Raw genomic sequence first — 24,024 nt, forward strand, 5'->3', positions numbered from 1 at the left:
AAATAATTTATGTTTGTATAATTCAATATATTTTAATTAAACTTCACTAGCTGGACAGCTTCTACGCCTTTAGCCAAGTGGCTTCTTACTGCGTACCGACTTACCTTAACAAATCGTTGAGTGGTGTCAATAGTGGTTGTGAGGTGAATTATTTATAATTATAAATATAATAATTAAGACGAGCGAAGTAAACGGCAGTGGTAAATAGAATAATAGTAATAATACTTAAATTGCATATACTAAATTTTTAGAATTACAATAAAAATTTAACAGCAGAAAACCTAGAAGAGAAAACTAATTCAGGTTAATGTAAAAAGTTATTTTTATTTATAAAATCTTAATGAAAAAAATAATAATACTTATAATAAAAAAATTAATTAAGACTTTTGTAATGCTTTAAAATATATATTTTTCAAAAATATATTTGTGGAAAGTAAATTAATTACTTTATAAAAAATAATCAACTTTTGTATAAGTTGCATTATAATAAAGTAAATATTAATACTAAACAAAAAACACTAATAATATTAAATTTATAATTCTGGATGCTTATTTTAATTTTGCGTTTAATATTTTAATAAATTCAATGAATAAAAAAAAGATTTTAACATTCTAAATTGTAGTTAATATTTATGAATATAAAATAAAAATACTTAAGTTAAAAGTTTTGTTATAATGATAAAAAAAGAAACGAGATTTAGATTTTAAAAACTTTACATTTTAAAATATAAAATTTTTATAGTATTAATAAAAAATTTAAGAATGTTTTGTTTTATTTTTTTGTTTAAAGTCAGTTTTAAATTTATACATTCTTATTAACTATAAATAAAGAATTTCTATTTTTTTAAAAAAAAATTAAATTTATAATTCTTTTATAAATAAATTGTAACTTTTATTAATAATTTCTTAAATTTATAAAAAAATCTTTATTCTCTTCGCCAAGCGGTTCGCTAAAAAACCAAAACCATAACTTAATTTATTCAATAAAAATAAAAAATACTTAAAGAAATTTAAATTTTTTATTCGATACTAAAATTAGTAAAACGGATGATTTTTAATTATTTTAAAAGTAATTAAAGTGCAAAGTTATATTTTGTTGAATTTCTTCATTTTTTTATTGTATTAAACATTTTAAGTAACTTTTATAATGATTACTATTCTAAATCGCATTTTTGGCTAGTAAATAATTTTTCTTTATTACTTCAAAATTTCTTTCTACTCTTCACCAAAAAAGTAAATGCAAATATTCTTTATGCTCAGCAATTTACTTCAGTTTTCATGAAAAAATTAGTAAAACAAGTTTTAATGAAATTATGACTGCTTTATTCTTATTTCATTGGCTAACATACAGCTCCTGGCCACCTGCTTAAACTATATAGATGAGGACTTGCACAAATTATTTTCTGGGAAAAATAAGGTCATATGCTCGTCAAATATTTTTATGACTCTTAAATCCAGTACAATTCTGTTACGAAAAAATTAACCAAACACGTATACAATATTGTAGGTTGCTAATATTTCTTTTTCTATTATTTGATAAAAGGTTTACTTTCTCCCCCAATTATTGTCTCTATTTACCATCAACACACCAATCAGCGAAGTTCTTAAAATATGGTATATGCCTATTATAGAGTCACTATTTTTCGGTCATTTAATTAACTAATGAAAGGGACTTTTTAATTTCCCATGGATTCTATTTGTGCATACTAGTACTATCCGCTATTCTTGTGCAAGACAAGACAGCAATTCTTACCATGAGAGAGTAAAAACTACCTAATAACCAAACATTTTACTGCACTTTTTTGATAATCTGCGACAATTTAGAGATAAGCTCTCGCAGTATTTTACCTGCATTGCCAATATTCAGGCGGGGCCGGTTATACGCTTAGCATATCGCTTTATAAAAAGAATTCCTAGGGAACTCCACGAGGCCCTCGTCAAGCATACGCACGTGTTTGTCGACGGCGCGCGACTTGACGAGAAGCTGAGCTCAATTTGATATTATAAAAATGGTGGGTCGCATTCGCTGGAAAACTTTCATTAAAAAATAATAATGCTAAATATAGCAATCACTGATTGGTAGGTCGTTTGTGACTGCATGAAAATTTATTGTTTCTTAGTAAAGCTTAATAAAATCTAAAGCGCTTTCATTATTTAACTATACAACCGTAATAATAATTAATTCCGACGTTATATATTGCCATAAAATGCAAGAGAGTCTTCGATTTGGGCAAGTTCGTTTTTGTACAAGACCAGCTGCAAGAAAAATAACGAATAAAAAAAAAATAAGAGCAAATAAAAAATATAAGAATTTAAAAATAAATATACGGGAGTTAAAAAAAATAATGAAAATAAGTCATAAAAATACACTCTTTCTATAAATATATATTCATTAAAAAAAAAAGCAGTTTAAAAAAATACACGAGCTCTTTCTTGCACGAGTATGCTTTCTGGAATTTTTGCTACCACGGGAGAGTTGAGGCGCCTCTCTAGTCTTTCGGTTGTTGCTATAATGGACGCCTAGAAATATTATAACGAACCAAAAGTTTTATTTTATTACACGTGCGAGAAACAGTAAAAAAAGTTCCACGCAACCTTAGAAATATACAGGATTAGTTATATAAAAACTTAACAATACTAACTGCTATTAACTTATTTTGCTTCATCAAAAAAAAGTTATTAAAACCTTTTTTTTCTCCAGTTTAGTTATTTCCTTTTTTGAGTCAACCAACCCCTTTTATAATAGTGCAAATAAAGCGATCCAAATAAGAGTTAAGCAGAGGGAAGCTAAAACTGTCGACCTTAATAAGTAAAAGAACTTCCGCCATATCGGCCACGTGGCCAATCACGTGACCACGCCTATCAACTTCAGGTTTGTAGGTGATGACAAGTTCGCTTAACTCGCAGAGACACTCCACCATATTATGAAATAAATGAAGAGCTTCATTTATTTTGGTGTTCTTAACGATGACCGTCACTTCATAATAATAATCATTTTAGTGAATAACATGCACATCACCATTGCTTTTACTTTACCAAAAAATATAATATAAATGTATTTATTTTATTATTCATTACTATTATTCAGTATGTAAACATTCATAATTATCCATTATTTTTATTTATCATTCCTATTCATTATTTTATTACAATAAATATTCATTGGAAATCATATTATTCATTAATACACGACCCATAATAAATTTTATTATTAATATTCATTATTACTGTGCATTATTTTATTAATCATTATAATTATGATTATCCACTATTTTCCATTATGATTGATGAAAAATAGTTATTAAATTCATTATTACAACAACCACCTTTCGGTCTCGCTTTAGGCTCAAGATATGAAGATCGCAATGCGCGTATGCAGTGAGCCACTTCAAAGGCCAACACCTGTTGCTCTTCTAATACTACATTTCTATATAAAACCTGCAAATTGACAAAAAAAATTCATTAAAACTTTAATACTTAACCACCCAATCAACTGTAAAAAAGGACATTTTTAGGATAATCAGCGATGCAAATGCTCTCATGCGCAAGTGATGACCGCTTGGGTAAGCGCTGCCACAATTCTTCGGTGATGAACGGCATGATTGGATGTAGAAGTCTTTTTGACATCATTAATATTATTTCTATCATTATCACTATGGTCATTTCTTGCCTCAATCCCGTCTCGATACACGTATAAAGAGTTTCCATAGCATTTATCTTTTGAGGCCCGTCAGGCCCCTGTAAGACAGGCTTGGACGATTCCTTTATAATATAAATAAACCAATTCAATAATTATAAAGAAAGTAAAATTAAAAAAAAATAATGAAAGCACCAAATAAACATCGCAAAGTTCTTCTTTCCAGAATTTATAAAGCGCGTCGGTCATCTGTGTGAATAAAAAGGAGTTGAACGATACGTCAATTACCTCGCACGCTTCTAGATTAATAATAGAGATAAATAATAAAATCATAATTATAATGAAAACAATACTGTAAAGGCGGGAGAGAATCCACCTGTCCATGCAGGAAAACTCTTCGCTGGGAGAAGGAGTTTCCGACGCGGGCTGGTAGCCGGAACAGTAAAAATAATAAAGTTTATTGGCGTTCCATATCTTATTGCAAAAGTGGCGATGGGCCACAATGCGATTGATATCGAGATTTACGTCTTTTCCTCCAATCTGATAATACATCATAAGAACCAATAAAGGCTCAAAAAGGGGGTCCAAGGAAACATCATACTGTGTAGGAAACAAGAGTGTATCGAAGGGCATCCGTCCCGCACTCCGGAATGCCGTTGGGAAAGTCCATCGTCTGGCCTGCTTGCGCCTTTGCAATTTCTTTTTCGTCCAGGTTGCCTTGAAATTTACACGTGACAATTTTTTAAAAATACAATCACAAGTGATGTATGAAAACCGTTTTCCAAAGTTTTATGCAGCTCTGACAAGGAAATTCCACGAATCACATCGACAGGATCAATGACGTTCCCCAAACTTTTGCTCATTTTCCTTCCATGTGCATCTCGTACCAACGCATGAAGATAAACAGTGCTAAAAGGTAAGAGTTGTCAATGGTTAATATTTCAATGTTACTCATTAAAATGACCTAAAGGGGAGCTGATTGGTTAACGAAAGGGACATCATGACCATTCTGGCCACCCAAAAAAATAAAATGTCATGTCCAGTTTCTAGAAAGGTACCGGGAAAGAATCTAAAAGGGAGTTACAAATGTTTGACGTATATCAAAATAATTAAAGACTGAAAAGTGCCTCATAAAATCGTCAGTTTTTTCGGGCCAACCAAAGACGGACAAAGGAAATAAACCGGAAGAAAACCACGTGTCTAGCACGTCCGGGTCCTATTTTGCGTAAAAGTAAGCATATTGGGTGGTCTATTTCTGTTTTTCTTACTTGCTCGACAGTAATGCGGTTTACGTTAATGTTAAGCCGTTGAGAAGCGCGAGTTAAAGCCTCCTGTTCACTTTCACAAACAACCCAACAATCGTCGTTGTCGAGTATTGGCTCCTGACCGTCAACAATAATCTTCAGAATAATAGTGAAGTATAGCATTCTAATTACTTAAAAAAAAAAACAAGAAAACCTTATAGGCGGGTATACGGTGGCCCCACCAAAGCTGTCTAGAAACGCACCAATCACGTGAGTTCTCCAACCAGCGCTTCCACGTGATATTATGGCTCGACGGAATGATCTTCAAAGAGCCGCTCTACCCACAAAATACGCTTACATAAGCCGTATAAAACCACGTGGGTATGTAAAAAATGTGCCTCCACAGCCGCGAGAGCGCGCTTGGCCATATCGCCGCAGTTCAAGAACCACTGAGGCCGGACCATGTCCTCCACAACGTCCTTACTCCGGCTAGCAAATCACGTGCTGAACAGAGCAAGGCGGGCAATGAAAAGCGCGCCGAAGAAGTACCTGCAAATAGGAATGGCCATGGCATGGGATTGAGCGCCTCGATAAAGACCGGCTTCCTTCAAAGCCTCAATAACAGCAATACGTGCATCGTACCTGTAGTTCAATAATAATGAAACGCGCCAAAAAGCGTGAGCAGGAAATCACCTCTTTAAGCCTTCGAAGCGGGAGCAAGTCCCATTCATCGTCCCGTCGTCGTTAAAAATATTGATGATAGGCAACTGGTGGCGGACACCAAAATCAAAGTCCTTTTTATCGTGGCCAGGAGTGATTTTTAACGCACCTGATCAATGACAATGTGAATAAATATACACGAACATATATTAACAGATAACCAGTCCCAAGAGAGATCTCCACACACTCGTCGGTAAGGATAGGCAGACGTTTGTTGAGGAAAGGATGCACCACAAACTTCCCATGGAGGTGCTTCCAGCGGGCATCATCGGGATGGACAGCCACACAGACGTCTCCCAGTAAAGTTTCAGGGCGGGTCGTTGCCACAATAATTTCCTCCTCTAAAATAAGAAAATAAAAAAGAAAGAAATATTATGAATGGCATGAAAGGACCAGAATCCTCAACTTTATAAGCAAACTGAACCATTACGCCGAACTCATACGACCTGCCGCCATGTGAGGCTAGTGGCAGCAGCGTCCGCCCAGGGAGCTCGAGATAGTCGACCTCGAGGTCGGATATTGCAGAGAGCAAGGCGGGCGACCAATTCACCATGCGATTGGCTCGTTTAATAAGCCCCTTTTCATAAAACGCAATAAACGCAGCAGTCACGGCGTTCCTCATTTTCTATTGAATAAAAAAAGTTGGCACAAGAAAAAAAAAAAAGAAAAGATGCAGTTAAAAAAAAGAGAAACCTCATCCATTGTGAAGCACGCGCGGTCCCAATCCACGGAAGCGCCTAAACCTTTTAAAGAAAAAAGTAAAGTATATAATCATAATAACAATAAAAATAATGAAAAAACCTCTAATCTGATTATAAATTCTCTCCCCAAAAATTTGCTTCCACTCCCAAATTTTCTGCACAAAGTTTTCCCTTCCGAGTTGATGGCGTGTTAACTTTTGTTCTTTCCATAACTTTTTCTCAACTACTACTTGTGTAGCGATTCCTTATAATGACAATAATAGTAATGGTAAGAATAATAACAACAATTCCAATGAATAATAATAATAAACCGGCATGATCACAGCCCGGATTCCAAAGAACAGTTTTCCCCAACATTCTATTCCTTAACGAATTAAAAACATTAAGAATGTTGGGTATCTAAAAAATAAAGGAAGTAAAGTAGACCATCTCGCAAGAGTATCCTGTATGGCTATGGTTAAGGCATGGCCGAGGTGGAGAGAGCCTTATAGCCATATTCATAATGAAAATAGTAACAATATTGGCAAACGATGATAATGATAATAGAGAACCAGTCACGTTGGGAGGCGGAATGACCATAATAAACTTTCCTTTTGGGTTTTCATGCACAATACCGTCCTGAATTTCAAATAAAGAAAGTTTACAAAATTAGCAGAGAAAATAAGGAAACTTATTAATAATAAAGTAAAACTCAACATAATAATGAAAGAGGGGGGCTGACTCCTATAAAATTAGTAATAACCAATGACAATAAAGTTTATTAACAGTAAAAAATTTGTTTTCAGTAAAATCTATAATGAATAAATAAAAATAAGAAAATTATATATTTATCGTAAAAAAATAATAAATTAATAATAATAGAAGAAATAAAACGTTTCAAATACTAAAATCATTATTATAAATGTTTTTAATAAAATTTAATACGTTAATGGATACAAAATTCACTATTATTTTATAAAAAATTAACTTTAAAAAAATATTATTTTGACTCAATAAATGCGTATAGAAAAAATGATAGTTCTTTTTTTTAATAAACCAATCAGTTGATCATGCGACTCATACATAATATCAGCTTTAAAAAGAAAAAAAGTATAATCACTTCCAACAAAAATCCGGGGTTTGCCCTCGACAAATTTCATCCAACAAAAACAAAATTAGTGAAATCAACTTAAAAAAAGAATTTACAAATTAAATAAAGACTTCTTAACATAAATGAGTTTCATTAAAAATCTTCAAAATGATAAAAAAAAGAGAAAAATACTCAACTTTAAAAAAAAATGGTGATTAAATTAGAATTTAGAAAAATAAGTTTTCAACGAACAACTAATTTAGTTAAATAATCTGAATAAAAAATTAAACAGCTCAACTTTTAACGTAAGAAAGTGAGCTTCAGTGATTTCCATATATTTTTAAAAATGATTTATTATATTCTTATAACAGAAAAGTTTACATATAATATTAATAAATAAAAATAAATGAAAAAAAATTAGATTTTTTTTAAGGAGAAGGGTTAACTTTTCCTTCAGGCTTAAAAAAACGCTTCTTTTCCCACCAATCATACCAAGAAGACTCAACAGCGGCCGGATTATAACTGGGAAGCATGGCTGCATGATTGTTATATTAATAAAAATCTTCCAGAAGTGCAATTAGAAAAAAATAAATTATAAAAAACGTAAAGATGGGAACATGATACAAAAGTAGTAACGTGTGCATAAAAAAAATTGTTTAGAAATAAAGAAAGCTACTCAAGTTGTGTTATAGTTAAAAAATAAAACCCAAATATTTATAATACTACGTAAAAAAATTATAATGAAGTTAAGAGATTAAGTAACAAAACTTTTATAAAAATCAATACAAATTTAAAAATAAGATAAGTTTAAAATTATTTATAACAAAATTTTTTTAACAGACTAATAAAAAAAAAAGTAAATTTATTAAAATATAATTAACTATAACATCTACAGATTTATAAAAATATTAATACTATTGACAATTCAAATAAATTGTATAATTAAAACAAAGATGCATAGAACTAAAATATTTAAAACAAATTAAAAATAATTTTATAAAGGTTTAGATAAATTTATAACAAAATAATTTTTACAAACTAAATGAAATAATAAAATAAATTATAAATTTAACGAAATTAAAAAAAATAAAATCAATATTTAAAACACGGATGCAAAGCGCTACTAATAAAAGTAGGCAGTTATTTGTTAATAATAAGACTAGGACCCTTTTCTTTACAATCATAAAAAAATAACAAAATTATTTATAACAAACTAAATAAAAAAATATATTAAATTTATTAGATTATAAATTTATCTATAAATTTAACAAACACAAAAAAAAAAATTTAACGTAGCTCATAACGAAGCAAATTAAATAATTAGAATTGTTGTTAACAGAAAAAAAATAATTTTTTTCTTTACAATTATATAAATAAAGTTTTCTTTATTAATCATAACGAAACTAAGATATTTTATTGTCCACAAAAATTAATTATAAAAGATCTAACGTTCATTAATAACGTCTTTCTTTTCTCCTTTAACGGTTTTGTTTTCAAAAGGAACGTAGGATGCAGCCTTCCTTTGATTCTTTTCAGTGTTTTTCTAAATAAAATACAAGTTAAAATTTTCTTACATACTTTTAAAAACTAAAAGGATAATAAACTTCTAATAATTCAAAAATATAATAAATACTGAAATAAACTTTTTATTTCACTTATTACTAACTTTATAAAATTCTTGGAATCTTGTACGAAAGTAAAAAAAGATATAATGTTAACTATAAAAAAAAACAAAAGTGAATTAGAGCACCATAATAATTGTTTGTTGAAGCACTAAAATAATTATAATAGAAAATAATATTCTCTAAACCTTCTCAACGCAATAAACTAACTGTTACAATCTTAATCTGGGAAATACACATAAAATAATATTTATAACAAACCTTAGCGTTAAGCCTCGTTTGTTCTGCTCTTCTAAACTTTTCTTCAGCTCTCTTACTGTTAGCTTGCCTACATTTTTCTAAAGTAAATAAACAGCTTTAAACTTCTTATTTGTGGGCTAAAGTAAAATAAAATTGAAAGGTTAAAAAATAATTATTTCAAATTATAACCACAATTTATAAATAAACAAAAAACTGTATAAAACCTATATTAAAAGAGCAAAAACAAAAAAAAAGTTACCTGCAAGCAAAACCTTTTCTGGTATGTCAAGTTTAATAAATTGTGAGTTTAGAATTTCTAACTTTTTCGTCAGTTTTTCTAGCTTTTATTCAATAAATATAAAACATGTTACTTAAAATCCAACAAATATATTGAATATATATATATATATTTCTGTTCTATATAATTTAAAGTTTCTTTAAATATTCGTGTAAGTTTTTTTAAAAGGTTGGTAAGCAAAATAAATTAAAAGTCGTTTATATAAACCTCTGCTTCATCTAAATTGGAGTGTATTTTTTGATTTAGTATATTTTTTAAAGCTTTTATTTCATCGTTTAACACCAAAGCTTCTTCTAATTTTTTATTATTCAAAGCGGTCATGTAGAAACAACTCGGCCTCCTCAATACTTTCAAACTAAAGAAGATACGTCTACTGAGAGACCGTAAGAAACCATCAGTCATGTGACATGAAATGCAACAGACCAACTCAGTAATATAAAGTAACTAAAATCACCGGGGGACTAAATAGTTAACCCTTAGTCGTATGCGCGAACAGTATAGATAGTTTAGGAATATTATATAGTACTTAACATTATATTCATATCTTAAAAGATACGTACGTAAGTTCAATAATACTATGAAATAATAGTAAAGCTTTAATAAGAAAGAGGAATACAAAGTAATACGCCTGAAGAGATGAGCTACTATGCTTCTTTATGGTGTCATTAGGTTGATAAGAACTGTAAGCAGTTTTGTGCTTTGCTTTAAAAACGTAAACCTCTTTAACGAGTGCCAAAATGTTGAAAACAACCTAAAAATTCTTCAGTAAGCATTACTTTTTTCTTTTTGGTTCTCATTTTTTGACAATAGTAGGGATAACCTAGTTTAACTTGAAGACTTTGGGCGAAGGCTAAGATTAAAAAAAAAATTAATATACTGCTTTAACAAGATACTAAAAACTTTTAGTTTCTTCCTTCGCCGGCTGAGGTTGTCAAGCAAAGAATTTACTGCTTTTTTGTTCATTATAAAATAATCAGGTCCCGTAATTATAAACTAAAAGAAACTATAATAAATTTAATTCGACATTCGTTTTAAAATAAGTTCCTACTCTAGCTTAAGAAAAAGCTTTATGATTATTTTATATTATTTTTCATAAAAATTATATAGTTACATGGATTTATCTTACTAATATTTTGAGTTATTATTATATCTTTTTTGTCTTATTATAGAGTAATATTTAATATGAAAGTTTAAAAGAATTTTTTTTTCATCAGCACTTAATTTAAAAAGTTTTAAATTAACTTTATTTATTATTCTATTTTACATGTTACTTTTTTATAGAATATTTTTAAAAAAAAAAAGGATAATTTGAAGGATGCAGAACTAGTACCAACAATTTAACAGATAGGAATATATAACAGTCAGCAAAGATGTTAAACTCGATTTAAGGCTCAGAAAGTTATTGTCAATATAAAATATTATAAATTTTTTTTTACTGTTATTGCCCTTTTTTATTTCTTTTGTTTCAATAACTATTATTTTCTTAGATACAATAGTCAGTCACACCCTTAATAGTCCAGAAGGGAATAATAATAATAAAAAACAAACTCTCTGACTATGCACTAAAACAATAATATATTTTTTTTATTTTTAGTTAACTCAATTCCCTCCGCTTCGCGTAGTTCTGACAATTAAACTTTAACGCCCCAGAATCATTACTAATAGAGGGAAGAGTAAATTTGGAACTTTCTAAATAGATTTACCTCTCCTGAGCGAGTGCAGAGTTTTAAAGTTTTGTGCGCCCGTCGCGTGCTCGCTCATTATTGACGTGTATATAATAAATAAAGATGGTTCTTACTATGTTTTGCAGCTATAAATTTTAATTTTTAGTGGGCTGTGCGTATATCTTTAACCTATATTTAGATCTCATTTAACTGATATGCATTAGCTAGCAAAATTATGTAGTAAAAAGTAAAAGTTAAATTCATTTTTTATTTTACCACAACGCGCTTATTAAACCTCCATCCCTCATGTTAGTGATCCACAAGGACGTGTTTGTTAAGTTTTACAGCTTTAGAAATTTATCTATATACTAGGAGTTGTTTTATGCTTGATGGAATTAATAAAATCTAAAAGTACTGTCAGAGTACTCCGCAGGAAGGCACCATAATCTCGGTTGCCTTGTTTAAATGTAATAAGGGAGTTCAAATATCTAATCAGATACTAGTATTACGTTCCTATGAGTTAGATAAACAAGACAAAGAGTTCACAGAAACATCAATGACAACACCGAATAGTAGAAAGTGACAGGACCCGCGGTAAATGAGCCTACATTTGCACGCCTTCTTTCGCCGGATAGCCCCTAATTAGCAACCTTAGACCATAACTCACGAGGAGCTTTGAAAAATATTAGCCATGGTAAACTTGAGTTTGATACAGACACGATCTTTTTCGTGCGCTAAACGATAGTTCTTGATCCACTAAAGAGTGTACTTCATGAACAATAGCGAGCAAGTTAGAATGAAAGATAAAAGCTAATGGTCGAATACAACAACATACAGAGCTGCATAGTGCTACCGCTAATAGCCACCCTACAGAGCCTTTTAACAGTCTTTGAAAGACGGCTGATGCTATATCTCTGTGATCGCAGCCCGAAGAGAGATTCGGAACCAACCCCGGCACTAAAATCAAAAAAGAAACATGTAAGATGCATGCAGGAGCAGTCTCGCGCGGTAACAAGGCCATAAAAGCTTTTATCTTCTAATGGTCGATTTTAAGACCCAAATTGTTAAAATAACCTCTCTGTAAAGTAAAATAACGTTATTACTAAGAAGTCAAACTGTCACTGCGTTCATTTATTACACTAAAGTCATTTTAAATACGAGAAAAGAGCACGGTTTTTCGAATGAGGAACGCCTAACGTTCCTTATGCTACTAGTAAATGATACCATTCCATTTAAATCATTCCTCACTACTACTCTAGAGCTGTATTCTTTATGAGAAGTAATCACTATACTCAATGCTAAGAAAGGCGGTGCGAACTACTATCAGGAAAGAAGAATTATTAGTGTCATAGCCAAAAAGCTACCGTTACCATTAAGGCATAGTACCGAATCATACTATCCAAACCATAGTACAACTCGAGCGTTATACGTAGATTTAAACACTAGGAGTTAGATACATATAGTTTAGAATCAGTATAAAGCTAGTCTGAGAGCCCCTAGAATCGAGGCAAATAGCGTTATATGATATCCATCCTAATAGAAACTCTTTTTAATGAACATAAGAAGTATATTCAATGTACAGTATATCACTAAGGGAGCGAAGCTATATATCGAAACATATTAGTTAATAATACTGTTTTAAAATTAACTTAATCAGGAAGTAGTTACTTTTCCTTTGCTGATTTACTAGTTAATGATACTATTCCAGAGCCTAGAGAATATAGAATTTATGAACTGAAGCATCAGACCTGCCATCTTTAAAATAGTATTGTGCTTTCGAACACTTCCCCCTCACCCTAATAGATACCCACATTTGCATCCCTTCCTTTATTAAGTTTGTTAAAGCTGCTGTTAATAAAACACATATGTAAGCCTTATTGGGATAAGTATTTGCTAACGAATTCACTATCATTTGAAAAAGCCGCCAGTACATGTTTTTGAAACTAATTGTTTTTTATAGCTTTGAAAATAATATAATTACTCCGTACTTTTCTTCTAGAAGTTCACGCAAACGGACACAACAAAGACCATTGCTACCTACCATTGAGATATTAGTGTTCTTGTATTCATACGTGAATCTTGACCCTTATTGTGCTAAAAGTAGCATAACTTGCATCGTGCTCAATCTCCAGAACTTTTTTAATTGCCAAAAACTTTTTAAAATACACCTCAAGAGAACAACATACCCTGGCAAAAGCAGGTATTATCCGACCAGCGGAAAAATTAAGGCAAAAAGAATATAAAATGAGCTAGAATACGAACATATGCTTACTGGTTTTGCATACAAAGTCTACGAAGTTAATTAATTAAGTCAGGTAATTTAGAACATTTACAAAAGTACGTAAGTATTTATGTATAAAAAGTGCTATCAATAATATGGTTATTCTTTTCTGCGATGAACTTCGTTGCTCAAAAAATAAAGGTGGGGGGGCGTGTAAATTGTACTTTAGCTCTTCTTCATCGTAACAAATTTTCTTTAGTATAAACACGATGACTTTCTTTTTGGAGATAGGCAAGTTATATAACCATTTAATAGCGATCAAACTTTCGTTTAATGACCACAGGTTGGCAGCCATCTGCACTGGAGTGTTTGAAACATATAAAGTGTTTGCCATAGGCTTTTTCAAAATAAACGAAGCCACGGGCAACAACTTAGGTCTGTTGCCTTAAGAAATCTAGAGTTTATTAACTGTAATAATGAGTTTACTTCCATGAAGCTAAAAAGGTAAATGGGGTACATTGTATTTACTATTAATACTCCATTTGTGATCACCAAATTGTGCGGTACTGTTTGACAACTTGATTTTCCTCTTTGTACGAATTCTGTGACCATCACCAAAAAAAAATTGGTACTCTTTGACAAAGACGAAAGTATTTCTTTCGGCACTTGCTGCTAAAAAAGGTGTACTAAGCGCAGATGATTTTACATATTGAGGAAACTGGATGCGGAATTCATATTAAACGATATATTTATCTCTTTTCCAGAGAAACTAAGCTCTTCTTTGGATGTGCGCTGCTTCTAAATAAAGGATTATGCCGTCAATGACATATTCCGATCTATGCTAGTAAAATGGAAATAAATATAATTGAGGAGCCTGCGCTACTATTACACTCAATTTTATGACGTGGTTATGGGTTGTGGAGCAAACAAAGAAGTATTCCTGAAGCTCTAATTTTACATCATTTGAAGGTCAGAAAGGAACTGCTATCTTTTAAAGAACAATGCACGACAGAAACTAAGTAGGGGTGAGTAAAAGATTATAATACAAGTATAAATTGCTATAATACGCTCGCATTAACCGACACTTGATTAAGCGATCAGCTCCTTTAGTTGGCTTAAAACTGATGGAATGGTTTTGGGTATACCTTTGAAGCTATACAGTTTATTGGGGACTGCAATAAACACCTTAATTTATATGCTACCCCCAGGTTATATTTTTTAGGTGATATGAATTCTACAAGAAGTTACTGTTGCAGAAACAAATAATGAGGTTTTAAAGCCGTTTGGTTGCCTGGTGCGGTAACTATGGAAGACAGCCGGTATATTTACACTATAGAAGGTCTAAGCAAAAATTTTGATAATAATAAATATTTTAATATTCTCATGTTAATAACTGCAAATTTAGTTATTTGAGGAGTTTCTTCTTATAAACTCAAGAGAAGCTACAAAGTTTTCCGATACAGAACCAAAATTCGTAATGTCGCCAAGGTCACTTACAAAGTCACAAAACTTTTAAAATTCTACTTTAGCGTCTTAACTTGACTTATAGTTTAGGTCAACATAGAACCAATGATCCAAGTTTCTCGCATTTTATTAACTACTACACCGAGAATACAATAAAATCCTAAAAGAAAAGAAGACAAAAACCAAAAGGGTTGTAAAATTTTTGAATGCAGTCAAGCGATATATATTAGATTCCGGAAAATGCTTTTACCAAATAAAATAACTTGATTACTTCCACTCCATTCTTTTAGTTTAAGTCTTTAATAACAACCTTTAAGTTATCTTTATTAAACAATTAAATGGACGAATTATAATAATTTTAAAATCGTAGGGATAGACTATATACATATGTAAACTTATAAAATAATTAATTATAAAGAATTTCTTATATTATTTATATCTATAATATTATAATATCTATATAATAGAAATTTTATTTTTGGTATTATTATATAAAATAGAAAATATCTTATTATAGATATATGAAAAAAAAGTTAAATAGTATTAATTATAATTCTTGAAAATAAAGACAGTATTATATTATAATAATAAATTTTTTAACTAAATATATAAAATAATAAAAAAGAGTTAAAATAAATTCAAAATGAAGCAAATTTCATACTTTTACACTATTTATTAAATAGCGATGAACTAGAAAACTTTAATAAATAAATTTATAAATGTACTATTTGTTAATTTTTAAAATTGTCTCTTCCTGTATTATAAATAAAATAACATAAATAACAAAAAGCTACTTAAAAATAGCTTACACATCAAATTATAAAGTATTAGACTAAATTATATTTTAAAACATGTGTGCTAATAATTGAATTCATAAAAGTACTAACTTGTTAACTTTTATAAATGTCACTTACCTTTGTCCAAATTAAATAGTAGTGTACAAGAAAAATATTTTTTTTTTAAACTTTTGAGACGTTTTTTCCTCACTGCCTACAGGTAACTATAAAACCGTTAATGTGAGCTAACAAGTTAGTATTGAAAGAAGTAATATCTTTCTAATTTACTTGGGTATTAATAATAGTAAAGTTGTTTACTTAGTATTTTCCTCTACCCTTTAATTTTTTATACTCTTTAATCATTTTTAAATTTATTTTGCAACTTAGCTTATAAAAAAAGGTATATATATTTTGATAGACGGACTCATATTGAACTAATTAGGGACGGCGTGAAAAATAATACTGAACGAAAGAACCAAGACTGGAATAACTCACCCCACAGCCCTAACGAAGAGAAAAGAAAAGAATTATGGTGTTGTAGATCGGCTTATTATCAGCTGCTCTTTTAATGTAAGCTTTACTAAAGTGTGTGTATGTAAATAGGTTTTTTTTTAATATTTTTTATGATAAGACATCCTGAGCTTGTGAAGTAGCTAAAAAATTGTGATCCACTGTTATTGATACGATACGAAGTAACCTTTGATACCTAAAAGGTAACTAGGTAAAGTAAGGATATTCAGTTATGTTCTTCATTCAAAAGTAAGTGCATACGAATTGACTACATGTATTTTTAAAAATAGCTTGCCCGTATATACAGTTATTATCTGCTAGAGCGAATAATGATCAAATCCTACTATTAAGTTACTTTCAGGCTTTTATATGATTCACGCTTATAATTTTATGCTTTGTTTCCAGTAAATCGGTAGTTGGTTGCTTCAAAGATGTCTAAACAGCAAAAATTACCGAAAAGGAGTTCACCGCTGCAGCTGAGAGTGAGCACAGATTTAATAGGCCTTAATGTTAATATAAGCTAACTCGGCTGACTGTTCGCCCCCTGAGTAAGCTAAAAGTGAAATAATGTTAAACTTTAGCAAGGGAACAGAAGGGCGTCCTATTGTATATTGATTTATGAAATAATTTAAAAGATAACAAAAATTACAAAGCGATGTGTTGCAAAAAAAAAGGATCAGGGTAAATTTGTGTGATTACTTTTATAACAAATGAGCTGTACGAGCTAAACCATTTTATGACATACAATATTATTTTAATAAATTTATGTAAGTATAGCTGATCTGTTATAGAAAACATTATCCCCCTTTTATAGGATTCCTTTATATGAGGAAGTGATAGCAGGGGTGGCCTTGCTGGCATTTTTGTTGGCGGAGGCTTAGGGGGCACCTCGGGTTTGTGGCCGCCTTACCCCGGTGGCGGTTTTGGCGGAATGTTTACCGCACGAGTTCAATTGGCGAAGATCTAATATGCAAATCCACGTGAGCAAGTGAGGAATCGGGAACAATTATAAACTTTTTTAAAAGGTGAACTCTTTAATACTAAAAAAAAATAAAATACGATTTGTGGTTGTTTTCTTATAATTTTCTCGTTCCAAATACTATTACTTTTATCCGTTATAGCCCTGGGCCCATACGAAGTGCTAGCTTCGAATGTCCTAACTTTTGACTTCTGTACGTATCAGGCTAGTAATTACAAAAGTATTTTAAATTTAAAAGTTATAGCAAACCTACTCACTGTCTGTCTAAACTTGAGCAAGCTGGTTTTAATAAAAACTTAGTCGCATAGTAGGCACAGGCCCCAGCAGTATTACCCATATCAAATTTACACGTGATTACCAAGACCAGCAAGTGGGGGCTCACAAAAAAAGGAATCAAATTGGGCTATTGACTTGCGCGTAAATACTATTACGAAGCTCCAGAGACAAGTCTCGCTCCCTGCTGAGTAGTGGTGTACACCTCCTATTAGTTCACAAATCGAGACTGAAATTGTAAAACCTTCCTTGCGTTTTTTATGCTAAACATTTAGTTTTCATGATTAAAGTATTTACTTTTTGACCCTTATAGCTTTATAAGAGAGGTTTTTTCTTAGTTTATATGCGTGCATATATAGAGTTATATATAAAAAAGAGAATATTAATAATGATACACAATGTTTATAAATTACATATACTATAGGCTTTTGAAAACCTCTCTAACGTTTTGTTTGTTCTAAATAGACATTGATGTTGATAGAAAGATTAAGTTTTAAAGAGATTTTAAGTTGGTTAACTTTAAATTATAATTATTTTCATTACAATCGAAGGCAACCACACCTTAATTTTGCGATTTAATTTAATAAAACTAATTTTCAACCTTTAATTGATCTTAAAATTATATATAATTGAAGCAAGATATTATTTAAAAATATTATTTACGAGCCTCCGTAAAAACGTTTATTAAGCAAAAGTTTTCATGAGCGTTGTTTTTTGCAGCGTTTAAGTTGGAGTCAAGCAAAAAATTCAAGTAACCGACCACTTTATTAGACGATTCACGATACTTTTGTCTCCATTTTAATTTTTATTAATTTCATTGAAAAAAACCGACCTAAATACGAAGTATTTTTTAAATAATAACTCTTCATTCCTTCAAAAATCCATTTTACTTACTTGAACATTTTACCCAAAAAAACTTTGAAGTTGTTAACCATATAGGCTGATAATTATAAATGTATCTCTATGTTATCTTTACAAAATTAAGAAAGCAAAGTTTTTTTCTTTGGGCTTTCAGCTTCTCTTTGCCTAATTCAACAAACTAAATTGTCCTCATTACGCGCCAAGTTTTAGTTTTGCGGTCTTAGTTCTACTCTCTTATTTTTCTTGTTTTACTTTAGTTACTATGGTTTTGTCTTATTTTTACTATTTTATTATAGCGATTAGTCCCTTCTAGTTGTATTTAAACTAGAGTTCATATAATTAATGTTTTTTTATATTACCATCTTCAGAGTTTAAGTTACTGGCACTCTTATTTTTATAAGATCAGTATAATTAGACTCCGGTTTCAATGGTAAGAAACCATGTGTGTGCTAGAGATGTAAATTTAAGAAAAAGGTCCTTTTTGCAATTTTGTGCTAAGCAATCTTTCACCAGCTATTTGAACAAAGAACAAAAAAAAACACAGACAAATTAGAAAAAAACTAGCGACTAAGGGTCACTGGAATAATCTCAAAGATAACCTAAGTATCTAAACAGTTATAAAACTTATTTAGCTTTAGTAATTGTGGTTCAGATCTTAATCCAAAAGTTTTAGGATCCACAGGTTAGAATTAAAAAAGTGTCAGCAAAAGAAAATGTTTCCAATCTCCGTTATTTATCTAATTTACACCATTTTAATTTTAATAGGTCGAGTGATACCCGAGCACAGTTTTGTAATTAGGTTTTTAAAACTTTCAATACTCTACTTTCTTGATCAGAAGACACTACAAACAGTAGAAACTGCTTCTTAGCCTTTTACAAGAAACCACTCTATTAACGAGAGCCTATTATATAAAAAGCTAATAATGTAACATGATACACAATGGAAGCCATATTATGGGTGTATTATGTTATGTTACTTATGTTCGCTGGAAAAACAAAACTTATCGTAACAAAGGTCTGGAATACTAGAAAAAACCTAAGACCGTTAGTGTCCTTATGACCTTGTATAACTTGACAATCCACTTATATTGCTTTCCTTTGTTAGTCCTTTTGCTTTATGAGTGGCACGGCTTTAAAACGTCTCATAAAGGAGTATGAAGGTGTTTTTGTTTTGTATTATTATTTTTTGGCAATGTTATACAAAACTATCTTTTTAAACTAATTTTAAGACTTTAACCTGTTTTTTCTTAATTCATTTTCTTCTAATCATATTTGACTTATTAACAAATGTATTTTAGTCAGGTTTTGGACTTTTACTTAAACCGTAATAAAAATTTAGTTATTGTTATTTATTATCTTGCTTTTTTTTAAAAAAAAATAATAATTTTTTTTGGCTTTTCAAACACTTCTCATTGCCTATAACCATTGCTTAGGTCTTCTAAAAAATCCTCCCGATGGCGTATTAGCTGCTCCCATTAGTGAAAATAACTTTTTTGAGTGGGAGGCGGTCATCTCGTAAATTCTTATAACGTTATATTAGTTTCTAAGTTTTATAGTTAATAAAGTTACTATTTATTAGTTTTTGTAATGAAAACTTTTTCATTTCAGTTTACTTTCACCGCTTTTAAACTATAATTCAGCGGCCCCCCTGGATCTCCATACGAAGATGGAGTATTCTGCGCAACTTTAACTTTTCCTCGAGACTACCCTCATCAACCTCCCCAAATGCGATTTATATCTCCTATGTTTCATCCAAACAGTTTGGCTGTTATAGTTTAATTTTTTTTTTTCTTTTAGTTTTTGAAGTTTTATTTTTTTTTATTATAACTAAAGTAATAGGAATAATTTTTACTCTTAATATTATTATTAGTTTACTCTGACGGTCGTGTGTGCATCTCAATTCTGCATCCACCTGGAGAGGATCCTTTAGGGTATGAACTGAGTTGCGAGCGGTGGTCACCGGTTCAGTCAGTGGAAAAGATTTTGCTTTCGGTAATAAGTATGCTTTCAGGTTTTTTAACTTAAATAATCCTTTAAAATTCTTAATTTATTTTTACATAATTTGTCGGTGGGTTTGGTCTTTGGGTGCAATAGAAACATCTTAAAATTTAATTTTTTATTGCTTCCTTGCTTAAGCAAAGTGATACTTTGGGTTTTTTATAGTAGCCTAAACTGTTTCAAAATAAAGGTGAGTTAAAACTATATGACTTTTACTTTTTGCTAACCGCAGAGCCTAACGATGAAAGTGGCGCTAATCTCGAGGCCTCCGTAAGCACTTTTAGCCCACTTTATTGACTTTTGCTGGAGCTTTTTAATTAATTTTACAACACTATAGAAGAAATGGCGAGAAGATAGAGAGGCTTTTAATAAGATTGCCGATCTAACGGTGAGGGCAAGTTTGGACCTTATATAATGCATATCTCTTCCCTTATATAAATTTATAGCGAAGTAATTTAGTATTAAATTTTTACGCAAGTTTATAATTCAACGGTTTAAGATAGTTTAGACCCTGTATAATATATGCATCATCTAAAGTAAATTAATAAAAACTTTTTAAAAATTTGCGGCATCAACGCATAGGGTCAAATTAGACCGATTATAGTATATACTATATTCCTTTTAGTTAAAGTTATTGCTAAGTTAATTATTTAAATTTTTTATAAATTATATTTTGCGGGGCAAAAGTAGTTACTTTGGTTTTGTTACAGTATATTTGGTATTTCCTATTGACATAAAGTTAATTTTATAAGCAAATTTACACTTTTCATTTGTGGGTTTCAATTCTTTTATGTAAAGGTTAAAAAGTAACTCATCAAATCGTTTAAAGTTTATTTTTTATGGCTCCTCTTGAGATAAAAGTTGCTACCATTTAAAGATTACCTTTCATAGCTTACAATAAGGCGTACGAGGCATTTTCACTTACCAGTAAATCTTTTAATAGTCCTCTGTTCTCGGTATTTCTTGTTCTTCAGAACTTGTTAAGAAGTTATTACACTTTTTTCCCCTCGATTATTCCTCTGCAACTTTTCTGTTATTCAAGCTAACGTTTTAATACAGTCGATAAAATAATTTATAATTCTAAGAATAATATTTACTGTTAGAATTTACGAGTAAGAGGGATTTCCTTAATTCTATGAGAAATATTAAAAACCGCAGATTTGTTAAGTTTTGCTAGGAATAATGTAGTTGTTAAGCTTTAAGCTTGTGAAATCATCTTTATTTTGATGTAGAATATTTTCTACATCCCTTAACATGGTATCCTCAATAAGTTGGTCACAAACTTTTTCCTAGTATATTATTCTTATGTATTTTACCAAAGGCTCAGTATTCTATACAAAAGTAACTTGTAGACACCCCGAATCTTTTTTAAAAGAATAGGATTTCATATTATACTTCTAAAGAACATAATAGCTAAACAAAAGTTCTTATTTAGAGGAGTTTTAATAAATTTATATATTTCGACTCTAAAGACACTTGAGCGGTGTTTTAACTTACTTTCATAAGTGGAGTTACCGCAAATTTAATATGAAAAGAAGTTTAAGTCTTCAAGTACTTTTTTTCTGGCAAAAAGCAGGCAACTTTTCAATCCACTTGATAATTAATTTTTGTCCCCAATCAAAATTGATATGCAGAGATTTTTCAGGCTAAAATTAAAGCTTTTAATAAGCATTTTCTGTCAAAGAATAGTAAAAATTTTATTATGGTAATTCTGGAAAGAAGAGTCATAAATATTAAACGACATAAATTTAGGTTAAGAAAGTAGCCCAATATTATTCCAAAAACTATTGTTTATGATATGGACTAGTTTTTCTTATAGGTTAAGGATTTATGGCAATCCTTTTAAAATGGATAGTCTACTTCTGCATTTATCTTCAGTCATACTCTACTCAAAAAAAGTTGAACAGAAAGGTCACCATCTCTAATTTTTTAAAGGTTACAAGGGTGAAACAAGATCAAGATTTGAATAACAAGGGATAACCCCCTTAAATAAATAGATTTATCTTTACTACTACGCGTTTTATTATAAGGTTCTCCTATTATTTGGTAAAAAGTATAGCGTACTTATCCCTCCTTTACTGTAAGGGCTGCACGCATTTTTCTTTTTGAGGGATACTACGACCGGCTTTCTTACCAAGACCTCATACCGCTTAATCTGAATTCCCGTCTTCTACAAAGGTTGGAACACGAGGCCCACCAGTGTACGCTCTCCAGAGGGCTATAATGACTGTACCGAAGGACTGAAAACTCTAGACGCATTTACAGACAAGCTTTATATACATACAGTAAATATTTAAACCACTGAGATTTTATAGCTGTTTTAAGCTTACAGCTCGCTCGCTACGCCAAGACTCTATTAATTAATAGGCTTTTATAAAGCTAGAGAATGGGTGATACCCTTTTAACAAGGGCAGTGCATAAAAAATAATCATCGCTGTAACAGTTGTTGTGTAATAATTATAAAAACATCTATAAGTTTATAAATATGCAATCCTCAGTTTTTTATTAACTCTTCTTTAGTTTAGGTTACCATTTAAATTCACTCACTTTAAAGCTTAACCTCTTTAACGGTAAAAAGAGATCGTCTTGAGGCCCTTACGTCGTATCTCATGGTTCTTCTCCCTTTTCTAAGTTTTTATCGTGTAATTTCACGTTTATTAAGGTGATAGCAACACTCCACAAACTCTAATCTATTCTAATAAGCCGTGTGAGGACATTTTCTGCTCCCTTAGGAATGGCCTCACTTTCTGGCGTACGAAATTTGATATCCTTTTGAATAATTCTTGCGGAAGGTAGACTTAAGACCAAAAATTTGTTAATTTATTAATTAAATAGCCTCGAGCCTGCACGTAAACACTTCTGACCTAGTAGTGCACCGTTATACTTTCGACTACGATAATAATGGCAAACTTAAATTGTATACAAATTTTTTGGCCTGATGAAGCTTGTTAATATTGGCTTTTTTAGTCTATCCATATTATTTTTAACAAAAAAAATCTTTTTTAATTAATGAACTTCTTGCATCTAAAACTTGACCTGTGGTACTGATAAAAACCTGCGCTATCTCACTCCAAAATATGTAATGTATGCTTTTACTTTGTCTAGGTAAGTATTCACTAACCAGAAAAATACGCATCTTTCTTTGAGAGTGTACCAGTATTGGAAAAAGGGACCAATTGTTAGTTGGAATTATAAAGTAGTTAAAATCATACAGCACATTCGCTTTAAAAAAAATCGCAAAAATCAACGCCGAGGGCTTCTTTGCAACTAAAATTAGATGTCGCGTAAACTCCTAATATTGTGCTGTTTTCTAAAGTTAGTTATCGGTGACCATGATTAGTAAATATGGTAACCGTCAACAGTATTAACAGAAGGCTCTAGCAGAAGTTGTAAACGTAATTCATAAGCCAAAAGTAGAAGATGACAGTAAGCACTCAGAATTTAACTCTTTGAAAGCAAAGGTAGTATCAAAAAAGTAAACCAATTAGATAAAAACACAACAAAGATCAGATTGGAGTTATGGCAGACAGGCGAGAATAGAATGTATAAATAAGAGCTTAAAACAGAAAAAACAAAACTGGAAACAGTAAATTAAAAGGGACCAAAATAGGAGTAAGCGAAAGGCACTTTTAGTAAAAAGGTAACAAAATTAGATCCTTATATTACATGATGAAACATAAGTGGCTGTTTACATGCTAAAAATGCAAATGTAATAATGGACGATTCAGAAGAAGCATTGGTCCAACT

The 24,024-nt window shown here is 30.7% G+C and overlaps 2 protein-coding genes and 2 long non-coding RNA genes across 4 annotated transcripts; 3 read left to right on the top strand and 1 right to left on the bottom strand.

The window, feature by feature from the left end:
* Positions 1–45: 45 nt before the first annotated feature.
* On the top strand, positions 46–2,139 carry LOC135119507 (uncharacterized). Its single transcript, XR_010278251.1, has 5 exons — positions 46–143; positions 1,352–1,417; positions 1,544–1,614; positions 1,670–1,762; positions 1,825–2,139. It is a non-coding gene; the product is annotated as an uncharacterized LOC135119507 (long non-coding RNA).
* On the bottom strand, positions 2,106–9,899 carry LOC135119506 (valine--tRNA ligase-like). Its single transcript, XM_064043912.1, has 30 exons — positions 9,739–9,899; positions 9,493–9,574; positions 9,255–9,331; positions 8,821–8,914; positions 7,818–7,906; positions 6,854–6,920; positions 6,729–6,786; positions 6,614–6,666; positions 6,403–6,546; positions 6,295–6,344; positions 5,995–6,226; positions 5,763–5,942; positions 5,575–5,710; positions 5,431–5,523; positions 5,280–5,370; positions 5,096–5,218; positions 4,906–5,037; positions 4,765–4,853; positions 4,602–4,706; positions 4,413–4,546; positions 4,239–4,354; positions 3,991–4,177; positions 3,833–3,936; positions 3,671–3,762; positions 3,508–3,616; positions 3,327–3,438; positions 2,802–2,977; positions 2,687–2,734; positions 2,422–2,520; positions 2,106–2,256 (listed from the first exon to the last, which is right to left on the bottom strand). Exons 1-30 carry the CDS (start codon positions 9,850–9,852, stop codon positions 2,191–2,193), a joined length of 3,252 nt encoding a protein of 1,083 aa, XP_063899982.1. The 5' UTR covers positions 9,853–9,899; the 3' UTR covers positions 2,106–2,190.
* Positions 9,900–10,391: 492 nt separating this feature from the next.
* On the top strand, positions 10,392–11,254 carry LOC135119508 (uncharacterized). Its single transcript, XR_010278252.1, has 3 exons — positions 10,392–10,458; positions 10,834–10,929; positions 11,126–11,254. It is a non-coding gene; the product is annotated as an uncharacterized LOC135119508 (long non-coding RNA).
* An 8,046-nt stretch (positions 11,255–19,300) lies between these two features.
* Positions 19,301–20,760, top strand: LOC135119509 (ubiquitin-conjugating enzyme E2 G2-like). The gene is made up of 7 exons (XM_064043913.1): positions 19,301–19,323; positions 19,385–19,439; positions 19,713–19,794; positions 19,920–20,038; positions 20,150–20,290; positions 20,510–20,547; positions 20,615–20,760. The coding sequence occupies exons 2-7, from the start codon at positions 19,397–19,399 to the stop codon at positions 20,690–20,692; spliced, it is 501 nt and encodes a 166-aa protein (XP_063899983.1). The 5' UTR covers positions 19,301–19,323; positions 19,385–19,396; the 3' UTR covers positions 20,693–20,760.
* The last annotated feature ends 3,264 nt before the right edge of the window (positions 20,761–24,024 follow it).

The sequence above is a fragment of the Zophobas morio genome, unplaced genomic scaffold (assembly GCF_036711695.1).
Source record: "Zophobas morio isolate AGI-343-1 ecotype UQ-CSIRO unplaced genomic scaffold, CSIRO_AGI_Zmor_V1 ptg000269l, whole genome shotgun sequence".
Taxonomy (NCBI): Eukaryota; Metazoa; Arthropoda; class Insecta; order Coleoptera; family Tenebrionidae; genus Zophobas; species Zophobas morio.